Source organism: Centruroides vittatus, unplaced genomic scaffold (genome assembly GCF_030686945.1).
Source record: "Centruroides vittatus isolate TY-2023 unplaced genomic scaffold, ASM3068694v2 scaffold_1478, whole genome shotgun sequence".
Classification (NCBI taxonomy): domain Eukaryota; kingdom Metazoa; phylum Arthropoda; class Arachnida; order Scorpiones; family Buthidae; genus Centruroides; species Centruroides vittatus.
In genome coordinates, this window is record NW_027122680.1 from 426,941 (window position 1) to 444,685 (window position 17,745).

The 17,745-nt window shown below is 31.5% G+C and overlaps 1 protein-coding gene across 1 annotated transcript in view; it reads left to right on the forward strand.

The window, feature by feature from the left end:
• LOC136987158 (uncharacterized) overlaps positions 1-16,155 on the forward strand; it is a 22,106-nt gene extending 5,951 nt beyond the window's left edge. The window contains 14 exon segments of the mRNA XM_067284849.1: positions 9,669-9,766; positions 10,488-10,760; positions 10,841-10,941; positions 10,943-11,108; positions 11,205-11,317; positions 11,419-11,647; positions 11,723-11,857; positions 12,528-12,703; positions 12,774-12,907; positions 12,997-13,136; positions 13,205-13,286; positions 14,806-14,950; positions 15,041-15,203; positions 15,483-16,155. Of these exon segments, the coding sequence (XP_067140950.1) occupies positions 9,669-9,766; positions 10,488-10,760; positions 10,841-10,941; positions 10,943-11,108; positions 11,205-11,317; positions 11,419-11,647; positions 11,723-11,857; positions 12,528-12,703; positions 12,774-12,907; positions 12,997-13,136; positions 13,205-13,286; positions 14,806-14,950; positions 15,041-15,203; positions 15,483-15,649 (2,122 nt within the window). The 3' untranslated portion in view covers positions 15,650-16,155.
• The last annotated feature ends 1,590 nt before the right edge of the window (positions 16,156-17,745 follow it).

The following is a 17,745-nucleotide window of genomic DNA, read 5'->3' on the forward strand; positions in this document are numbered from 1 at the left end:
TTAATGTGCTCTAATTGGATCCGGGTTCGAATTCCATTTACATCTTTCGATGAAAGGATATAATTTGTTATAAATTATTAAAATGTCCTTATTCTTGTATCTGAAAGTAGCCAGTTTAATGAAAACAATGATTAAATATCTTATTATTTTCAAGCGATAGACGAAAGGAATATACCAATTTTGGATCTTGTATCAATTTAGATGAGTTATCAGTTAAATTACTTTATATATATTAATTAATTAGGATAAATTATAGCTAATTTGAATATTAATTTCTTCGGCAACCAGTTACAACGTAAAAACACAACAGAAAGCATGAGAAAAAATTAAATGTAACGCTCGAACGATTTTAACCCCTTTCATATCGAAATGCAAGTTATTTGAATTAGAAAAGGAAGTAGAACGTCATTATCAACTAGTACTTTCACATATCCAGTATCGTACTTAAGTCTTCCAATCTCTAAAAAAAAAAAAAAAGTATATAGAACTTAATAAGAATTTCGAACCGTATTAAAATAAGTACCTCAATAAAACGTTTTTATTACAGCAAAATTCATTCAGTGTCGTCTGGAAAGGAAGAAGGAAGTGATTTAATGACAGATTGATATCTGGAAAACGGTGATAAGACATGTCGGAATTCCACCAAGCGTGACACGTCCTTTGACTCTTGAACTCGTCACCAACGACAGCTCGAACTGTTTGACACTTTCGACAAATCGCCCGTCCTTCGAATTTTGAGGAAGTTCTACTTTGTGACTGTGAATTGCCATTCCCAAAGATTACTTTCAACGCAACTACCAATTATACAGTCAGATTCTCCCATTCAGACACCCACTACAATATTCACACCGTGTTTCGGGCCAGTGGCCACTGTTATTAAAATTTGATCTCCATGCATTATTCAACGAAATCTCGATCCCCTTGGCATTGCATAACGGGTGACTCCGCGGGGCGTATAACAGTATTTTCTTTATCTTTCGCCGGAGCAAATTAATGATATGCTTCAAGAAATATGGCACCTTCCTATTCGAATTATCTCGTAACGTTGTCAGGAAGAACGGTACATGAATAATTAACGCTTTCCGAAGATTAAGAGGAACGGCATTTAAGTCGAAGAAGTCGAGTCCGAAATTTGTTCATCATATCGATCGATGACCCGTTTAGAAACGGCTCTTAATTTGTTTGCTAAATATGCAGATTCGGAAATGCTTTAATGACTTTCGTATCTTCTGGGAGTGTTAAAATTATCCCGTTCCCTGAAGCTTCTTCGTCGATTGTTCGGCTGAAACTATTCTGTACCATGATGGATGCTCGTGGATCTTGCATCCGAGGAAATAAATCCTTCGTGTTTGTATACAAACAATATTCTTTTTTTGTTTTAAAATTTTATATAGAACCTAATTTCAATGTAATTCTGTATTTAATTATGATATCTTTTTGGTAAATTACACTTAAAGTTTAAAGGGACGTTTCTCAACAGTCGACACTACCCTCACTTGTCATGTATTCGAGTGCCCTATAGCTACAAAGTCCTACATTTGAAACTATCTCTTCCCTTAAACTAATAATAAGCTTAAAAACGTACCATTAAAGCGTGAGGTCCTAAGTTTATACGTGCATCCGACCCTATTCTACAGTTCATTTACGGCTTAAAAATCAATAAATCTACGTTGCAAACCGCACCCCATCCTTAAATTTTTATTATTATTGTTAAAAATGAATAATAAGAGAAAATTTTCTGAAGTCCTCGTAAAATCATTGAAGGAATTTCATAATTATTGTTAAATTTTTAAAAAAATGGAAATTTAAAGCCAAGCAAACCCACTTTCGTTCAATTTCAATATTTATTGCTATGTAATTACGATATTTATACAAAGAATAATAGTAGTTACAGTACTTTCTAACGTCATAATAAAAGCTCACGAGGACCATTACGATAATAATGACGCTGATTACTTGTCACTCAAGTAGAATGACAGGCGAATAAGGCTATGGTGAGGTAACTGTAGTAACGGGGCGGAAGTAAACTCCTATCTACATAATTATTATTATTTTTTTTTATATGAGAGTTTATATTCAAACTTTATTACAATAATAATATAAATAGTTCATTTGCATTGCGGAAGAGATTTGAGTAGTTAGTTATTTTAACGAACCGGGTCCTCTTCCATTTGGGAAATTCACAATTCACGACAATCTTTTTAATTTTAAACATTGCTTGAAGCTTAATAACGTTCTACTAACAATTAGCAATTGTTACAACGCCTTATTAGCAATTATTGATTCGATTGCTAACAAGAATTGTTGTTTCGACTGTTATAAATTAAGTAGTTAATTAATTGTAATAATTATAATTGCCAATTAATGGTAATTAAATTTAACGATAAGTGACTTTTTTTAAATTTTTGCTTGATTTTTTATGAAATTATCTAAATTAATGGAGTTTGGCTTCTCTCATTTGTATATTTTTAGTGTTAAGATTATAAATAAGCTAGGGATTCGTGCTATGAAGGTACAGTATATGTTTAGGACCCACTCTTTTAAACTCAATACTATAAAAGTGAATGGCTTCGTATGTGTGATAGTTTAGGGCCACAAGCTTAAATCCGACCCTGCGTACAGTGTTAAAATTGTTCTAATTAGAGAAAATTGGAGCTGAAATTTCCCAACAATTTCATATGTATCTTGGGCCTACGCCCTAAAATACTAGAAGGCGTCACCAGTGTTTGAAGCCCCTTCCGGTAGAAGTGAACTGTGACCTTTCTGATGACTTCCTAGTGACATATCATAACTTTTTTGGGCTTTTTAACTGTTAGACAAAGAGAGACTGACGCAAAGAAGGGCAGAACACTTTTTATTTGAAAAATCAACCCATGGGGGCGTGGGTAGAGCATCTTACGATCTAACCACAGTCTGGATGGCTGGCCTTATTGTTCGTTTTATCCTCTTTTATATGTTTAAACACTTGATTCTAGATGTTGATATTCTTAATCACGTTCTGAGGATAAAAATTATCAATCTGTAGAATCAGGTTCCTCCAAAGATAGTGTGAAAATTGTTATCATCAGAGTCTACTTTCAACATTTATCATCACCCTCATCGTCTTGACAGTCGACTTCCATGATTGAAAAACTGATAACTAAACGTTGAAATTTCTACGTCTGATCTAGATTAAATGGACAGTTGTCCTGCACATTGATAGTGTTTTCCCATAAACACATCCAGAATACTTATTGTACTTAGACAAGGTCGCTGCTCCAAAAACTTTATAAAAAACTATCGATAAATACAATAGAAACCCCAATTTTACGTCACAAAAAACCTGTCGTAAATCAAACTTCTCATAAACTCTGTGCATAAATTGAGGCCCTCTTTCTATTAATAAACTTTAAGTTATATAAATATCATTCAGAGCTGGGCGTAGAAGAGTTGTGGCCCTAAACTGTAACATAACAGGCCCTCCCCCTTTACCAAATAACGAATCATGTAAAAATGTGACGCCTTGTTTATTTAAGGGAACGTTTTGAAGGAACTAATACCTAAATATGATAGTTCGTACAACAACAATAGAAAATTGACACCGGTCGTAAAGCGGGATTTCTCCTTTAATCCGGACATTAACACCAAAAAGTACATAAAATTATCATACAAACTACTAAATTTAACTAATTTGGACACCATAATTGCTCTTCGGGAATACTCCAGCTACTCAATAGAATATCTTAAAAGTTTATTGCCCATAGGATCCAGGCCTAGAATGTGTCCTCGATAACCCCGAGCTACTTAAATTGAACCCAATTTCTTAAGAATGCAGAAGCGTGGGTGCCAGTTCGATAATACCCAAATGAAAAATGCCATAAGATGACGTAAAAATCAGCCATTAGTACCAGGCGTGTTCATATTGACAGATAAATCTATTGTTGATGGAGTCATCCATCTTAAAGCTTATTATCCATATTTGTCTGACTAAAAAACTTCGTCCCATTTCAATGGTTGCATTGTGTTTAACACGCCAAGCTATTGTTCTAACAATGATTACAAACCATCGAATCGAACAGGATTTCGCTTTAATTTCATTCTTCTCTGAAAATTATGCCTTTCTAAACCACAAAACCCACTAACCGCTTGCCACGCGTTATGAAAAATGGAAATGGTTCGCTCCTCCTCCTCCCTAGAGAAAATGGTGTAAATTATTATTATTTATTTATTTTTGAAAAGATGCGCCAAGTAAAAAACCACCTCTTAAACTCTATGCATTAAGATTCTACAATATTTTAAGTGTTTGATTCAAGCAATAACACATTTAAATTTATGAAAAAATATTTCATTTCTTCGCCCATTAAGAATTAAAAATGAAATTTTTACATAACAGTTTATGCTTATATATAGGTAAGAAAGTGAGGAAAATTTCATAAATTTATTTTCCATAATATAGGAGATTTTAGTTTACCAATTTCTGTTCATATAGTGTTTTAAATGGCGTTTAAATGCAACATTAACAGCAACAGATATAGCAATTTCTCATGATTTTCCTCGACATAATGCACTCAATCGAGAGTGGTAGTTATTGATTCAATCATCAATAATGATTTAGATTCGTTGAAACCACTTTCCCTTTCCAGATTGGAATCCAGGAAGAAGGACGATGTTAAGTGAGTGAGGGTCACGCGCTGGGTACTCATTGTGTTCACCCCATGACTGATTCCATGACGTCATTATGTTTACCACCAGCCACTCACCCCGGGTTCAAGACCATTGACGTTTGTTAAAGGTCACTCTGGGTTCAGATCGAAATTATTTTTAAAACAATAAACAGCACTTTCTCTTTCTTTTCTGTTAAATAAAAACGTTTTTTTTTTTTTAAGTAATAAGTTTTATTTTTCTTTCATATTAATATTAATATTTGGATCAGTAAACTCGGTGTAATGGTTTCTTCGTAAAGTATCTTATAAAAGTAATTTTCACGGTAATTTAAGGCTTTTGAGAGATAACTTTATGGAAGATTGAAGTTAATAATACACTTTACTACGTACTTTTAAAGTGCTTAAATTGCAACGCCTTATAGTTAATTTAAATCATTCGAATATATTAAAGACACTTCAAGTGCAGTTGTGCCATACATTAGTTTGTTATAAAAATTAAATTTATAAAACGTAATTTTGAATTTCTATAACAGTGTATAGTTTAAAAATATATATATATACAAAATTGAGTTATAAAGCATTAAAATAGCATGCAATTTTTTTTTTAAAATAAGAAGAATTTCTGAAAGAGGTAAGTGCTTGGAATGATAGAGTATAAATCTGTTCCTAGAAGCATGAAAAATGTTTATAAAGCAAATCGTTCTTACTAAAATTTAATATAGTCTTAATGATTCTTGAATTATTTAATTTTTGCCATATTTAAATAAGAAAAATTCCCTAAAATTAACGATTTTAATCCAGTTAGTTGCAATAAAACCCGTATTTGCGTAACGGGATTGTCGTCCATTTTTTTAAAAAAAGGAAAGCAGAATTAATGAGAAACTGTAAGCAAATCCGCTATAAGCAAGTGGAAGCGTTAAAGAATGCTATACAAAACGAAATAATTTCGATAAATGTGTATCAGAAGGAGAAAGTGTGCACCCGGAACAGCTCCCAACCCTGAAGTTACGGCTGACTGCCAAGATGTTCATTGGCACTTGACTGGTTCTCGTAACGACGTATAAAGTCTCTGATCATCTGGATTCAAGGCCATTGTCAAGTACGGAAGTGAAAGAGCTCAGTCGCTATTGTTGTGCCTGTTTTCTGTGGTGTATTTATCATAAAGTGTCATCTGCTAGTCAAGGTAGGACTTAACTTCACTTCGGATTTTTTAACGTTATTCAATTTTACTTTTTACAATTAATTCATTTTTAAAAAAATACAATTTTCTAACGTTTAGATATGTATTTTTAACATTTTTATTCTAATTTAAGCTTACATTTTCGTACAGTTTTGATCTCGTATAGAATCATTTTATAATTAAATAGAAAGTATAATTTTAACTTGTCCATAAATTAATATTTTTGAAAATATTATTCTTAAGCAATTTATATATAAGTTATTAGTGTTTTTTTTCAAGTACTTTACGAAAATACTTCGCTTCCAATGAAAAATTTCAATGTATTTTTCACGTATTTTGGCATAAAATCGAGAGAAAGTTAATTTTTTTTTATTTATAACACTTTAATAATAATAATTATAATTAATTTAATCGAAGATAAGAGAATTTTATAGCATTTCTAGCACTGTCCATTTTCAAAAAAGATTTTGAATCTTGTAAATGGAGATTGAAATCACTGGAAAGGAAGTCTATTAATTTTATTTATTTATTTTTTTGCATTTTTTCTGTTTATCGGAAGAGAAACTTCATAGTGAACGTGTCCCCCTCCCAAAAAAAAATTTCCTTGTTTCAGGCTAGTCAGTTTCTGGAATCGTATGACAAAGAGTGTCAAGGTCTTTTGAGACAAGGTCTATAACCTTTCAGTTAGAATCTGTTGATTTTGTTGTGTTTCCCTGATAATTGGTTTTCAATTTTCTGATTATTTCGTTTGAAAAAAAAATGCTTTAAAAATAATTCTTTTAATTCTTAATAAGATAAATTATTTTAAAATAAATTAATACAATTTTAATGTAAACGAATGTATAAATTTAGAGTAAATTACGCTATATATAAAGGTAAAAAACAATTTAATTTGTAAATAAATAAATTGTTTTGGATTTTTGTAAATTATTAATAATTCTTAGCCTATATTTTAACTTTAAAAATTTCAGTTTATTTACTTAATTTGCTTTTTCTGATGCTTCCTTAAAGCTTCAAAAATTATTTTAAAAAACTTGCATTTAAAAAATTAAAAAATAAATAAATAAACTTAAAAATATAAAATTCAATTAAATAAATCGATAAATAATCAGGCTTCACTTTAAATTAAATTAAATTACGACGATGCAGATTGAAAATATCCAATTGAAATTAAACGCGCCGATATGCAAATTAGCCACTCGGCAGCGTAAATATGTTAATTTTATGGAAGAAAACTCGCTGCCTTCGCGCACAAATCGAATATACGATGGATAAATATATGTTTATTCATCATTTTTATCTCGGTAGATTCTTTGACCCGACCGGTAGAACTTTAACAAGATATCAGACATGTTCTGCATCGTTAAATCAAACTAACAAATATTCAGTCTTCGCTAGCGTTACAGATCGATGGATCTCTTCGACGAACGGAATGGGTGCTTTACTTTTTCTTTTTTTCTTCTTCTACTATACATACCACTCGTAAAATATATTTTATAGCCGCCGTTCTTCGTATAGGAAGTAATTTAACTCGAACACAACTTATTTCTAACCTTAACTAGCTCATCTTGTCTCGTTAAGAGGAAGTCTTTTAAATACTTTCCTCCTCCTTTCTTTCGGTTCCTAATTATTGCCCTCCTATTTAACAATCGTTGTAAGTTGTAGGATGAATCAATAAAGCACACAGTAATTTAAATATTTTATTTTTATAGAGTTGTTTTATTTTTAAAATACATATAAGTACTTTTAAAGATGGTGTGCGCTTCGAGAGTTTCATTATAATTATTATTGTTATTTATTAAATTTCAATTATTTTATACTAGTCAAAGCTACTGGTGTGATTAGTTTCAGATGTAAAAAATAATTTTAAATTGCATTTTTTTTTAAATAATTTGAAAAGTTTCGTAAAATTTAAAGCCGCTGTCAAAATATTAGTAAAAATTAAAAAAATGCATTTTTGACTTTTTTTAAAATGGCAATTTATTTGTTGAAATTGACATTTTTATTTTGTCAATTTTCGAAAAGAAATTGAATTTTTTTAAACTGACAGTTTAATAAAAATGTCAATTTTTCAAAAGAATCGGTTTCGGCAACATAAATGTCAATTTCTGACATTTTAAAAAATATCAATTTGTTAAATTTATCCACGATTATATAACAGAAACGTATCTTTCAGAGCAAAAAAAAATCACAAAATTTTAATTAAAAATTGCAATTTTTAAAACTTTTTATAATACACTTTCTAAACTGTCGATATGTTAAAATATTATCAATTTAACGGCTAATTGGATGCAAAATATCAGTTAATATACCGAATTACATCATCAAGATTCTTGGCATGTTGCATTTTTAAGTCGCTAAAATTCCAAACTCCTCGTAAAAAGATCGTTCACCGTCGGCAGGAAGTAAACAAATATAGTGCAAAAAAATTTTAATGGGTAGGTGAGCAGTGCATCTAAGCAAATGAATGTCCAACATTTATCAATGAGTCGGGAAAACAATTGCTGCATTAGTCAAACTCGAGACCTGTCATTCTCTTTCGTATAAACAGTACGAAGCTTTTTTTTCTTTCCAGGTCGATTTTTGTTATGGCATTCATCCCGCTGTGGACAATAATGGATGCTAAGAGAAGTAACGGAGTGGGCAGAACAAAAGTGGCATTGGTGTCGATTTGCACGCAAGGTCAATAGATCGGATAACGCTCTCTGAAGTTAGCTGAGATTATTAGGAATGTCTGCTGACCGTAACTTCATCTAGCTACTGTAGCGGGACTTAAGAAATAACACGATTTCTATCATGTGACTGATCACAGATCAATGTCAGGCGGATACGGATTAGTTGTCGAATTAAATCCGCAGATGATTCGATCGCTTAACTCCGCTACAAACTACTTTAATGATGTAGATTGATTGTGGAGAAGGAAATTATAAGTCTAGCTCTTGTCTGATGGGTTGCAATGGTGCACGCACTTCCTGCAGGGCTCATGAAAATCCATGAGCTCTGATAGAAGGAAAGAATTCAATTGTCGTTAATGTGTAATAGATTTCCAGTTTTTAAAATGTGTGTGAAATTTTAATCCTTTCGGTAGTGGAGGGTGAAAATTATATGTCTGGCTCTTGTCTAGTGGGTCGCAAACGAAGCATTTCGCATCTTCTAAACTCTTTATTTGCAAAAATTTTAATCGAAAGGTAGCATTGTTATTAATACTATATAAATTCTAAGTTTTTAATAAAAACTACGAAGTATATTGACAGTGGAAAGGGCACTGTCTAGCACTTCGTCTGATGGATTGAAATCGAGCATGCATTTCCTGTAAACTCTTATATGCAAATCTGTGATCTCTACTAAATCGAAAAGGTTGAATTGTCACTCGTACAGTATAATTTATGAATTTTAAATAAGTGCGTGAAATTTTACGCTTCTCAGTTTGATGTGTTGCCATAAAAAACAGTGGACTTGTCCACATGACAATCATCTTGGGACAATCACAAAGTTAAAAAAAAAAAGGGAATGTAAACAAAAGAATAATAATAGAAACGAGAAGGGAAAAACAGGATGTAGGAATTTTCTTTTAGAAATAAACTTGATGTGATTCAAATGATTCATGTAAACCCTCTTATGAGAAAATTGCCAACAAGTTTGAGACAGTAATTGTATGTAAACAATTAAGTATTTGACAGGCTTTCACTAAACATGATTATAAATTTGAATGGGTTTGGCTTTTCCTTTTTACTATTCTGTTATGTGAAGGTGATTGACTCTTTATGTTGTCACTGCCTCTTTTAATTTTTAATATATAGTTATGTAAATTAATAAAATTATTTTTTTTCCTTATTTTTGAACAGAGAGAAGTGGGTTGGAACAGGACAAAAATCTAATATGATTTCCAACCCTATTGCCAATCTTATATATGTCGCAATAATTAGCATCTCTATTTCGACAGGTGAGTGTCAAGATAATACAAAAATATATTTAAATCATTTAATTTTATATAATGTTTCCATATTTAACATAATTCATAATTTAAATGTACCTACACTCAACCATTTAACCACACGAGTGCGTAATCTCGATAGACATGACCATTTTGTGTCTACACTAATTTAATACAAACAATAAAACTTATGTCATCAGATAAAGGACCCATCACACTAACGTTTTTCTTGAAATCATAAAAATAACTTAGTTAAGTGGCGTTATAAATGCCAAAAATTATACATGAGACAGTAAGTCGGTTGTGGATACCAAATTCGAATCATTGAAAACAAGGTGATTAAGTCTACAATAATCGTGAGTCTGCATAACAAAAATTGTATTAAATAATCTTAATATATGGGTTTATATTCAATAAAATAATCTATTGCAATTAGTATAGCAGACAACAACACTAAATGAATGAGGAAGTGAAACTGCTACAGTCATTCAAGTGAAAAGTGTCATTGACTCTGCCGTTTTCGGATAACTGTGTCATTCATGACTTAACGACGGGAGATCACTATCATCATTCACATGAAAAAAATTCAATAACAGATCTCTTTGCATTGTGGGCGGATCAAAACATAATTTTAATGACTTTAAAATTCATAAATATGCGTGTCACGGTTATAATTATTGATGGTGGATGATTCTGTAACAATATCAATATTTGTTTCGACTCGTTACAGCGGCTAGAGTAACCTTCCTGAAGATGACGAATTTGGAATATTCTTCGACTACTTACTACACGTTAAGAAATTTATCACTTTACGAATGCAGAAGATGGTGTCGAGAAGAACAAGATTGCGTAGCAGCCACTTTTCGTTACGTGGTTACACCGTTAGCACCCATAGTAGAAACTACCTGCTATCTACATAATGAAACCCAAGCCAGGAAACCTTCTGTGGCACCGCGTAGTGCAACCAACACTTACTATCTCATCAAGATGTACTTGAAAGCTGGTAAAGCTGACTTCTCACTTTCAACCCCTTTGCAATCGCATTGCAGACGTTCATACTTATTCTTTTTTTTATGTTTTTAGAGAAAACGTGCGATAGGCTTTGGTCCTACGAGAGGTACCCAAACAGGATGTTGAAAGGCCTGGATAATGCCATAGTTTTTACCAGTGATCCCGAGTCGTGGTTTATCAGCATGCGCTAACGAAGAGCGATTTATATGTCGGTCCGTTGAATTTAATTACGTAACACTGGAGTGTCATCTCAGCGAATTTGATTTAAGATCTCAGGGAGTGCAGGTACAAATGGTGGACTCACAGGGGGTGGATTATTTCGAAAACTCTTGCTTGCAAGGTAAGTAATGATAAAATTAATAGCTGATAATTGTAGAATTATTTATGGCACGAGTAATTAATGTAAACGTCTGAACACGTTTCCTTTTTCTTTTAGCTAACCAGGTGTGTTTTGATCGACGTTATTATGGATATACTCAATTAGGACTTCCTCAAGCTATGATTCGCCACTTTGTCAGCAGGAATTATTACCCAGACAAACAGGTTCTGGTAGGTTACAATTAATTATCATAATTTAAGATTGAATTTTAATGTTGTGGAGTGTGAAGTCCTTTTTTTGTATATTTTTCTTTCTTTTTTTTAATTAATAGGTGAGTAGTAGAGATGAATGTTTGCGACAATGTACCATGGAGAATGCATTTGTTTGCAGATCGCTCTTCTTCAGTCCCGATTCTAGACCTGGAAAATCAACTTGTATTTTATATCATCTAGATCATTTTACGTTTCCCGAAGGGGCTGACTTATTTCAGTCTCTAGTATCGAAAACAATTATAGATCTGTCGCAAACTGGTGGAGTATATCTAGAATCTATATGCAACAGTGAGTTAGATTTCTTTGTATTATTGATTATCTTTCTAGATGCATCACGAAGTTTTATTTATTTTTTTTTTGTAGACTCGACAGCAATTAGTGCAGAAGCCAAAACATCACCTTCAGTTTTTGCGGATGTAACTCAACAAACTACTACATCTTCGACCCCCAGCGACGATAGAGATCCATCATGTGACGCCTATGGAGTTTGTTACGATGGTAAATTCATAAGAAAAATACACTTAATAATTGTTTTTTTTTTAATGGAAAACAATTATAATAATGTCTCCCGATTAATTCGCGTTTAACCTTGCGTGTAAAATTACTACAACCATTTTTTGATTTATCTGTGTTAAGTAAACAAAAAGTTTTTGCATCAAACATGAAAATTGGGCAATTTAAACGCGAAGAAATGATTTATTTGTGAAGTGTAACGTGATGGAACTGATGTTTAGAAGTAAAATCCTCTTCCTCCCGTTAGCTGTCACCAGTTTCCTGTCACACGTTGATGTATGAAGAGTAAAAATCTAGCCATGCAACTTGTTCTGATACAGTAGAGTTGCTATCTCTTTAAGCGAAGATTTGGCATAAATGCAAAGTTGTACAGGAAGCTCACGTCAAAATAACAATTGAATTTTTAATTAATTCGTGTTCGAAAATAAGTCTACGCCACGAATTGTTACTTCATGAGACAGGACAGCTTCCGAGTAATTCAGTAGCAGTAGACATCACGTCACGCTACTTTGATGGACGTGACATGTTTAGAAAACAATCTCTTTTTAACGATGCTTCAAGACGGATTTTAATAACATTATTATCATTTCTTTTTATACCAAAAATATGCAATGTGTTTACTGATTTTTTTTAATACTTTTTTTTATCTTTACAGTATCCATAAAATGTACAGATAAGAAAATTGTCATTTTTGTACAAACCAATCGTCCGTTTCACGGTCGTGTGTACGCATTGGGAAGGAGCGAAACATGCAATTCGAATATACACAATGGTCAGAAATTCGAACTGGATGTTTCTCTAACGGGGCAAGATTGCAATACCCAATCTATGGTAAGAAATTAAAAACGTACAATTAAATTTCTATTTTATACCTCTATATAACGTTTTGCTTCACTTGAAGGGTGGTGTATACACTAACACAGTAGTCCTACAACATCACAACGTGGTATTAACTAAGGCTGATAAAGTCTACAACGTTCGATGTACGTACGAAACGACTTCACGTAACGTCACGTTCGGAATGATGCCAGTGAGGTAAGCATTTTCTTACACAATTAAAACGGAATAATGTACAGAAACTGTATCTTAAAAAAATAAATTACCAGCAGCCTTTACACTCTTAGAGATCCCGACATGTTGCAAGTGACGTCAGCGCCAGAAGCACCACAACCAAAAATTGTTATTTTCGGAGCTGACGGAAGAGAAGCATCGACTGTAAGGATCGGCGACAAGTTGACGTTTCATATAAAAATCCCCGAAAATAGTAAACATCCATTGTTGTATTGTTTAACAATATTTTCAATTGTATGCTAATTACTGATTTATTTATAGCTCCTTACGGTATATTCGCAAGAAGTTGCGTGGCAATGGCTAAAGATGCCAGGAGTACATTTGAAATCATCGATGAAAGAGGGTAAGTTCTTGCATTACTTATTCAGGATGGCTCCAAATTCAGTCGAACGTTTAAAGATTAGAATGCCGTCATATTCAAATACTTTATTATTACAGAAATTGTACAAAAAAGAAACGAGATTATTGCACAAATTATAACGCGCGATTAACTGAATTTCAGGCCTCCCGTACACTGTGAAGATGATTTTAAGCGGTGAATTAAAACCACAGCTAGTTTAAGGTCATGTAAAATTTAAAAAATAACGAATTTTTGTATTGTTTTATTCGGTTTACGCTCTGCTACGTGCTTCTATAGATAACAGGATTTTTCAGAACTGTTGATATACTTGACTTGTTCCATATAAAAATACGTATGTGTGTATTCTACACGAAGCTTGAATGCTCTTTCACTATAAAGTTGTCTTTTAAATATTTTAATTAATTAAACTGCCTACGTTATAATTATTTCGTTAAATATTTTATTTTTTTCACGTTATTATGTAAAATCTGTTGATTTTTTTAAAAATTATTAATCAAATAATTATGACGGATTAATTGGGCTATAACTTGGCTAATTAAATATATAGATATAAAGGAATTTGTTTTAATGGTAAGCGATTAAGTCGCCATCTCGTATTGAATTTAATAATTAGAATTAATTAATTGAAAATATTATGGAATAAAATTTCAATTCTTGCAAATTAAATTAATATAAATCGATTATGAATATTTAAAAAGTGTTAAATATTAATATATAAAAAGCTTCCTACCTTAGATTTACCTTATATTTATTTATGCTCTTCCAAACTCTAAATAAAACACAAAATTATAAAAAAAATTACTTTTTCTTGGAGTAAACATCTTCAAATCTTAAAAATTTCAAGCGTTTTGGTACTTTGCTGGATATTAAAATGAAGGATCTTCTTCTTGGCACAACTTGTGGCAAGAAGAAAAGGAAACAAGGCTGAAAAACTCTCGGATTTTTAAGGAATTTCATGGTTTCCACTTCTTGAAATTCCTCAGATCCTTAGAAGGTTCCTTAGAGTGAAATGCAATAGCAAGCATATATATACAGTATATATCTGTATTGAAAACTAAGCCAGAGGCTGGAAATCAAGGCTCGTATGCCATGAAGAAGAGGAAACAAGGCTGAAAAACTCTCGGATTTTTAAGGAATTTCACTCAAAGGGGTAAAAACCTTGAAATTCCTTAAAAATCCGGGAGTTTTTCAGCCTTGTTTCCTCTTCTTCGTGGTATACGAGCCTTGATTTCCAGCCTTCTGGCTTAGTTTTCAATAAAGATATATATATGCTATTGCATTCTATAGTTTAAATAAAAGTGATAAATTCTAAGAGGAAGTAAACTAAAAGAAAAGAAAATCAAGATCATAAGAAAAAGTAAATTTTTAATATAATTCTTAACCCGTGAAGCAAGAGAAGCGACGAAGCGTGTTTTTCTTTCTTTCTTTTTTATTCTTAAAAGACTACAGATTTCTTTTTATTTCTTTGACGAAAACTTACGATTTTCTTGTTGATTCGAAGGTGCCCAGTGGACCAAACTATATTTCCTAGTTTCGTGGAAGTAGGAAATGCATTAGAAAGTACATACGAAGCCTTCCGTTTCACCGAATCTTACGGTGTCATCTTTCAATGCAACGTTAAGTACTGCATCGGAAAGTGCGAACCGGTAAGTGACGTGTTTTTTTTCTGGTTACGTGTCACACTTCTGTTGGAAAGGTTCGAACGCTTTAAATTTAAATTTTTTTGCACGTTTCAGGCGGTTTGCACTACCAATTTAGGAAGAGAAGAATCGTGGGGACGTAAGAAGAGATCGCCCGAAAAATCTAATGACGAAATGACTTTAAGTCACGAAATATTGGTCCTCGATTTCGGTGACGAAATCTCTAGATCTATGACCGAAAGATCGCATTCGGCTAATGGTAAGATTTTCTTCGCCGCTATAAAATCCCTTCCTATACCAGAATTGGTACAAAATATCAGATTTGAGATGATATTTTTTAAGTATTTTAGTACCATTGTTTTATTTTATACGCTTTTTCCAACCTCCTCACCTCCGAAATTTTCAAAGATTTTGCTCTACATCTTAGACTTTTATGTAGTTCCCCCTCCCATACGACTATAAAATTTCTATACATATAGTTTTTTTTATATCATTAATTTCCTGTATGTGTACAGAAATTTTATCTTTACTTCTCTAGAATCATACACCGTTAGAGAATCCATAACATACTTGGAAAGTTGTGCATCCAGAACATCAATCTTAGCTCTGGCAGTGACTAGTTCTCTGCTACTGATCTTGTACGTTTGTACTGTCGGATACTTTCTTGGTCAAAGAAGAAGTAGAAGCATGAAAACTTTCCATTAAAACTGAAGAAAAATCAACTTTTAAACTTGGAAGTTAGGACAATTTAAAGGATATTCCGTCATCCATCTCATCTAAAATTCCATTTCCACAGGTTTACCTCATAATTTTAAGAACGAAAATAACATAATTACGCCATTATATGTTCTTTATATTATTATTATTATTATTATTATTATTATAGTTATTGTCATCGTTCACTTTTAGAATGGCCAAAAATTTATATTTTCTAACTGTAAATATTGGGTTTAAAAAGAAAAATACATCTTTTTTTTTTAACTGACTTACTGCACCGCAGACAGTTAAAGCGTTAACGATATTGTCAGTTCTGTCTGCAGATCAGTAAGTTATATTCACAGCCTGCCCTTTTACATCAAGTGTTTCATTAATTTTTGTGAAATTTTTAAAGTATTTATTGACATAATCGATGTTACTTGATGCAAACTGGGGCATGCCTTTTTTTTAATATATATATATACATATATATATATTTGTTATGCTGTATATTGTATGTGTACTGTACCTGTGCGATTTTTAACTTATACATTAAAGTTTTGGTGATATTGGATGATTTTTGGGATATTTTTTTATTATTATTTAAGGAATATTTAATCAAATACACGTTATATCAGTAAGAATTTACAAAATATTGTATAAATTTTAACATTTTTACGTTATTTTTTTTTCTTCTTTTTCAAAGTCTAGTTCATGACATGGTTCAAAACATAGTTCATAGTGCAGTTTTCAGCATACTTCAGAACAGTTGAAAGCGTGGTTCTCAGTATAATTTAAGACATAGTACTCAACATAAAGTGTGCTGAGTACTACGTCCATCGAAAACAACCTACAAGCATTAATTATTTATATACATTGATTGATATGAATCTATGTAAAGTAATAAATTACAATACTTTCGAGTGTCCATCGGTCACGCTCTGAATCCGCTGCATGGTTCGTTGGAGAAATACAACAGCTTTTTAAGCTTACTTTTTATCTACGCATTCCAAGAAAGATGCAATGACATTAAGGCTTATTTTTTTAAATACAGTTTTTTTTCTATTTTTGTAATTACTCGTGTATCACCATTGATTGATAATGATGGCATTACTATTAAAAAATAATTAAAATGTTTTATATTTGTTTAATGGTCTATGACACAAAACACAATACCAAATCGTGCTTTCAATGTAAATAAGTGTATAAAAATCTCAAATTTATATGGACAAATACTGCTTTCTGTCACAGAAAAATTAAAATTAGATTATGGATCATTGATCATTCTCTGTATATAATTCACAGTGTAGTTTAAAGTATTAAGGTTTTAACGTAGAAAAATGTATGACAATTTTAAATTTATATAAAGAAACAAAACACTTTTAACCACACAAAAAAATCATATTTTCAAAAATATTTCTGGTAATCTGTTCTGCAACATCACAGTTCCAAGTAATTCAAAGTTAAAGAGAAATGTTCGTGACGTTACTGTTCGTTAACTATGCGATGAATTTCGCTATATACTAAGTTAAATCTATTATTGTTTTGTATCTTTAAAAATATTTTAATTATTCACAGAATAACATAAAATATGATACACTAGCAATAGACTTTTCACACCATACCCACGTTGTTGTAAATAAAAAAAAAGATGGCGTATTTTAATCAATTATTAGTTTAAAAATTCAAATTTTAAGTTATGTACATGTTCCAATTCCATTACTAAACCTGCTGTATAATTTATTAAAGAAAAATACAATAATGAAAGTTATTTTAACGACTAAATCAATATATCGCTTATTTAAATCATATTTTAAAACAAATTAAATAATATTTAGTGCTGCCATCTGTTATCCATATTTCAAATTTTTTTAAAAATAATCTTCTTGCTTTCTGCTTAATATATAAATATTATATAATTTATTTTACTATTCTATCGTTATTCGTAGTATTAAATATACATTTTTCATTACTTTAAGTAGAAAATTTCGTCAAAAATTCCAACGTTAATTTGAGAACTATTCGTGCTGCCATCTCTTGTCGAATTTTAAAAATATATAATGACCAAAAAATGTATGTTTTTTATTAATTTGTAACTTCCTATT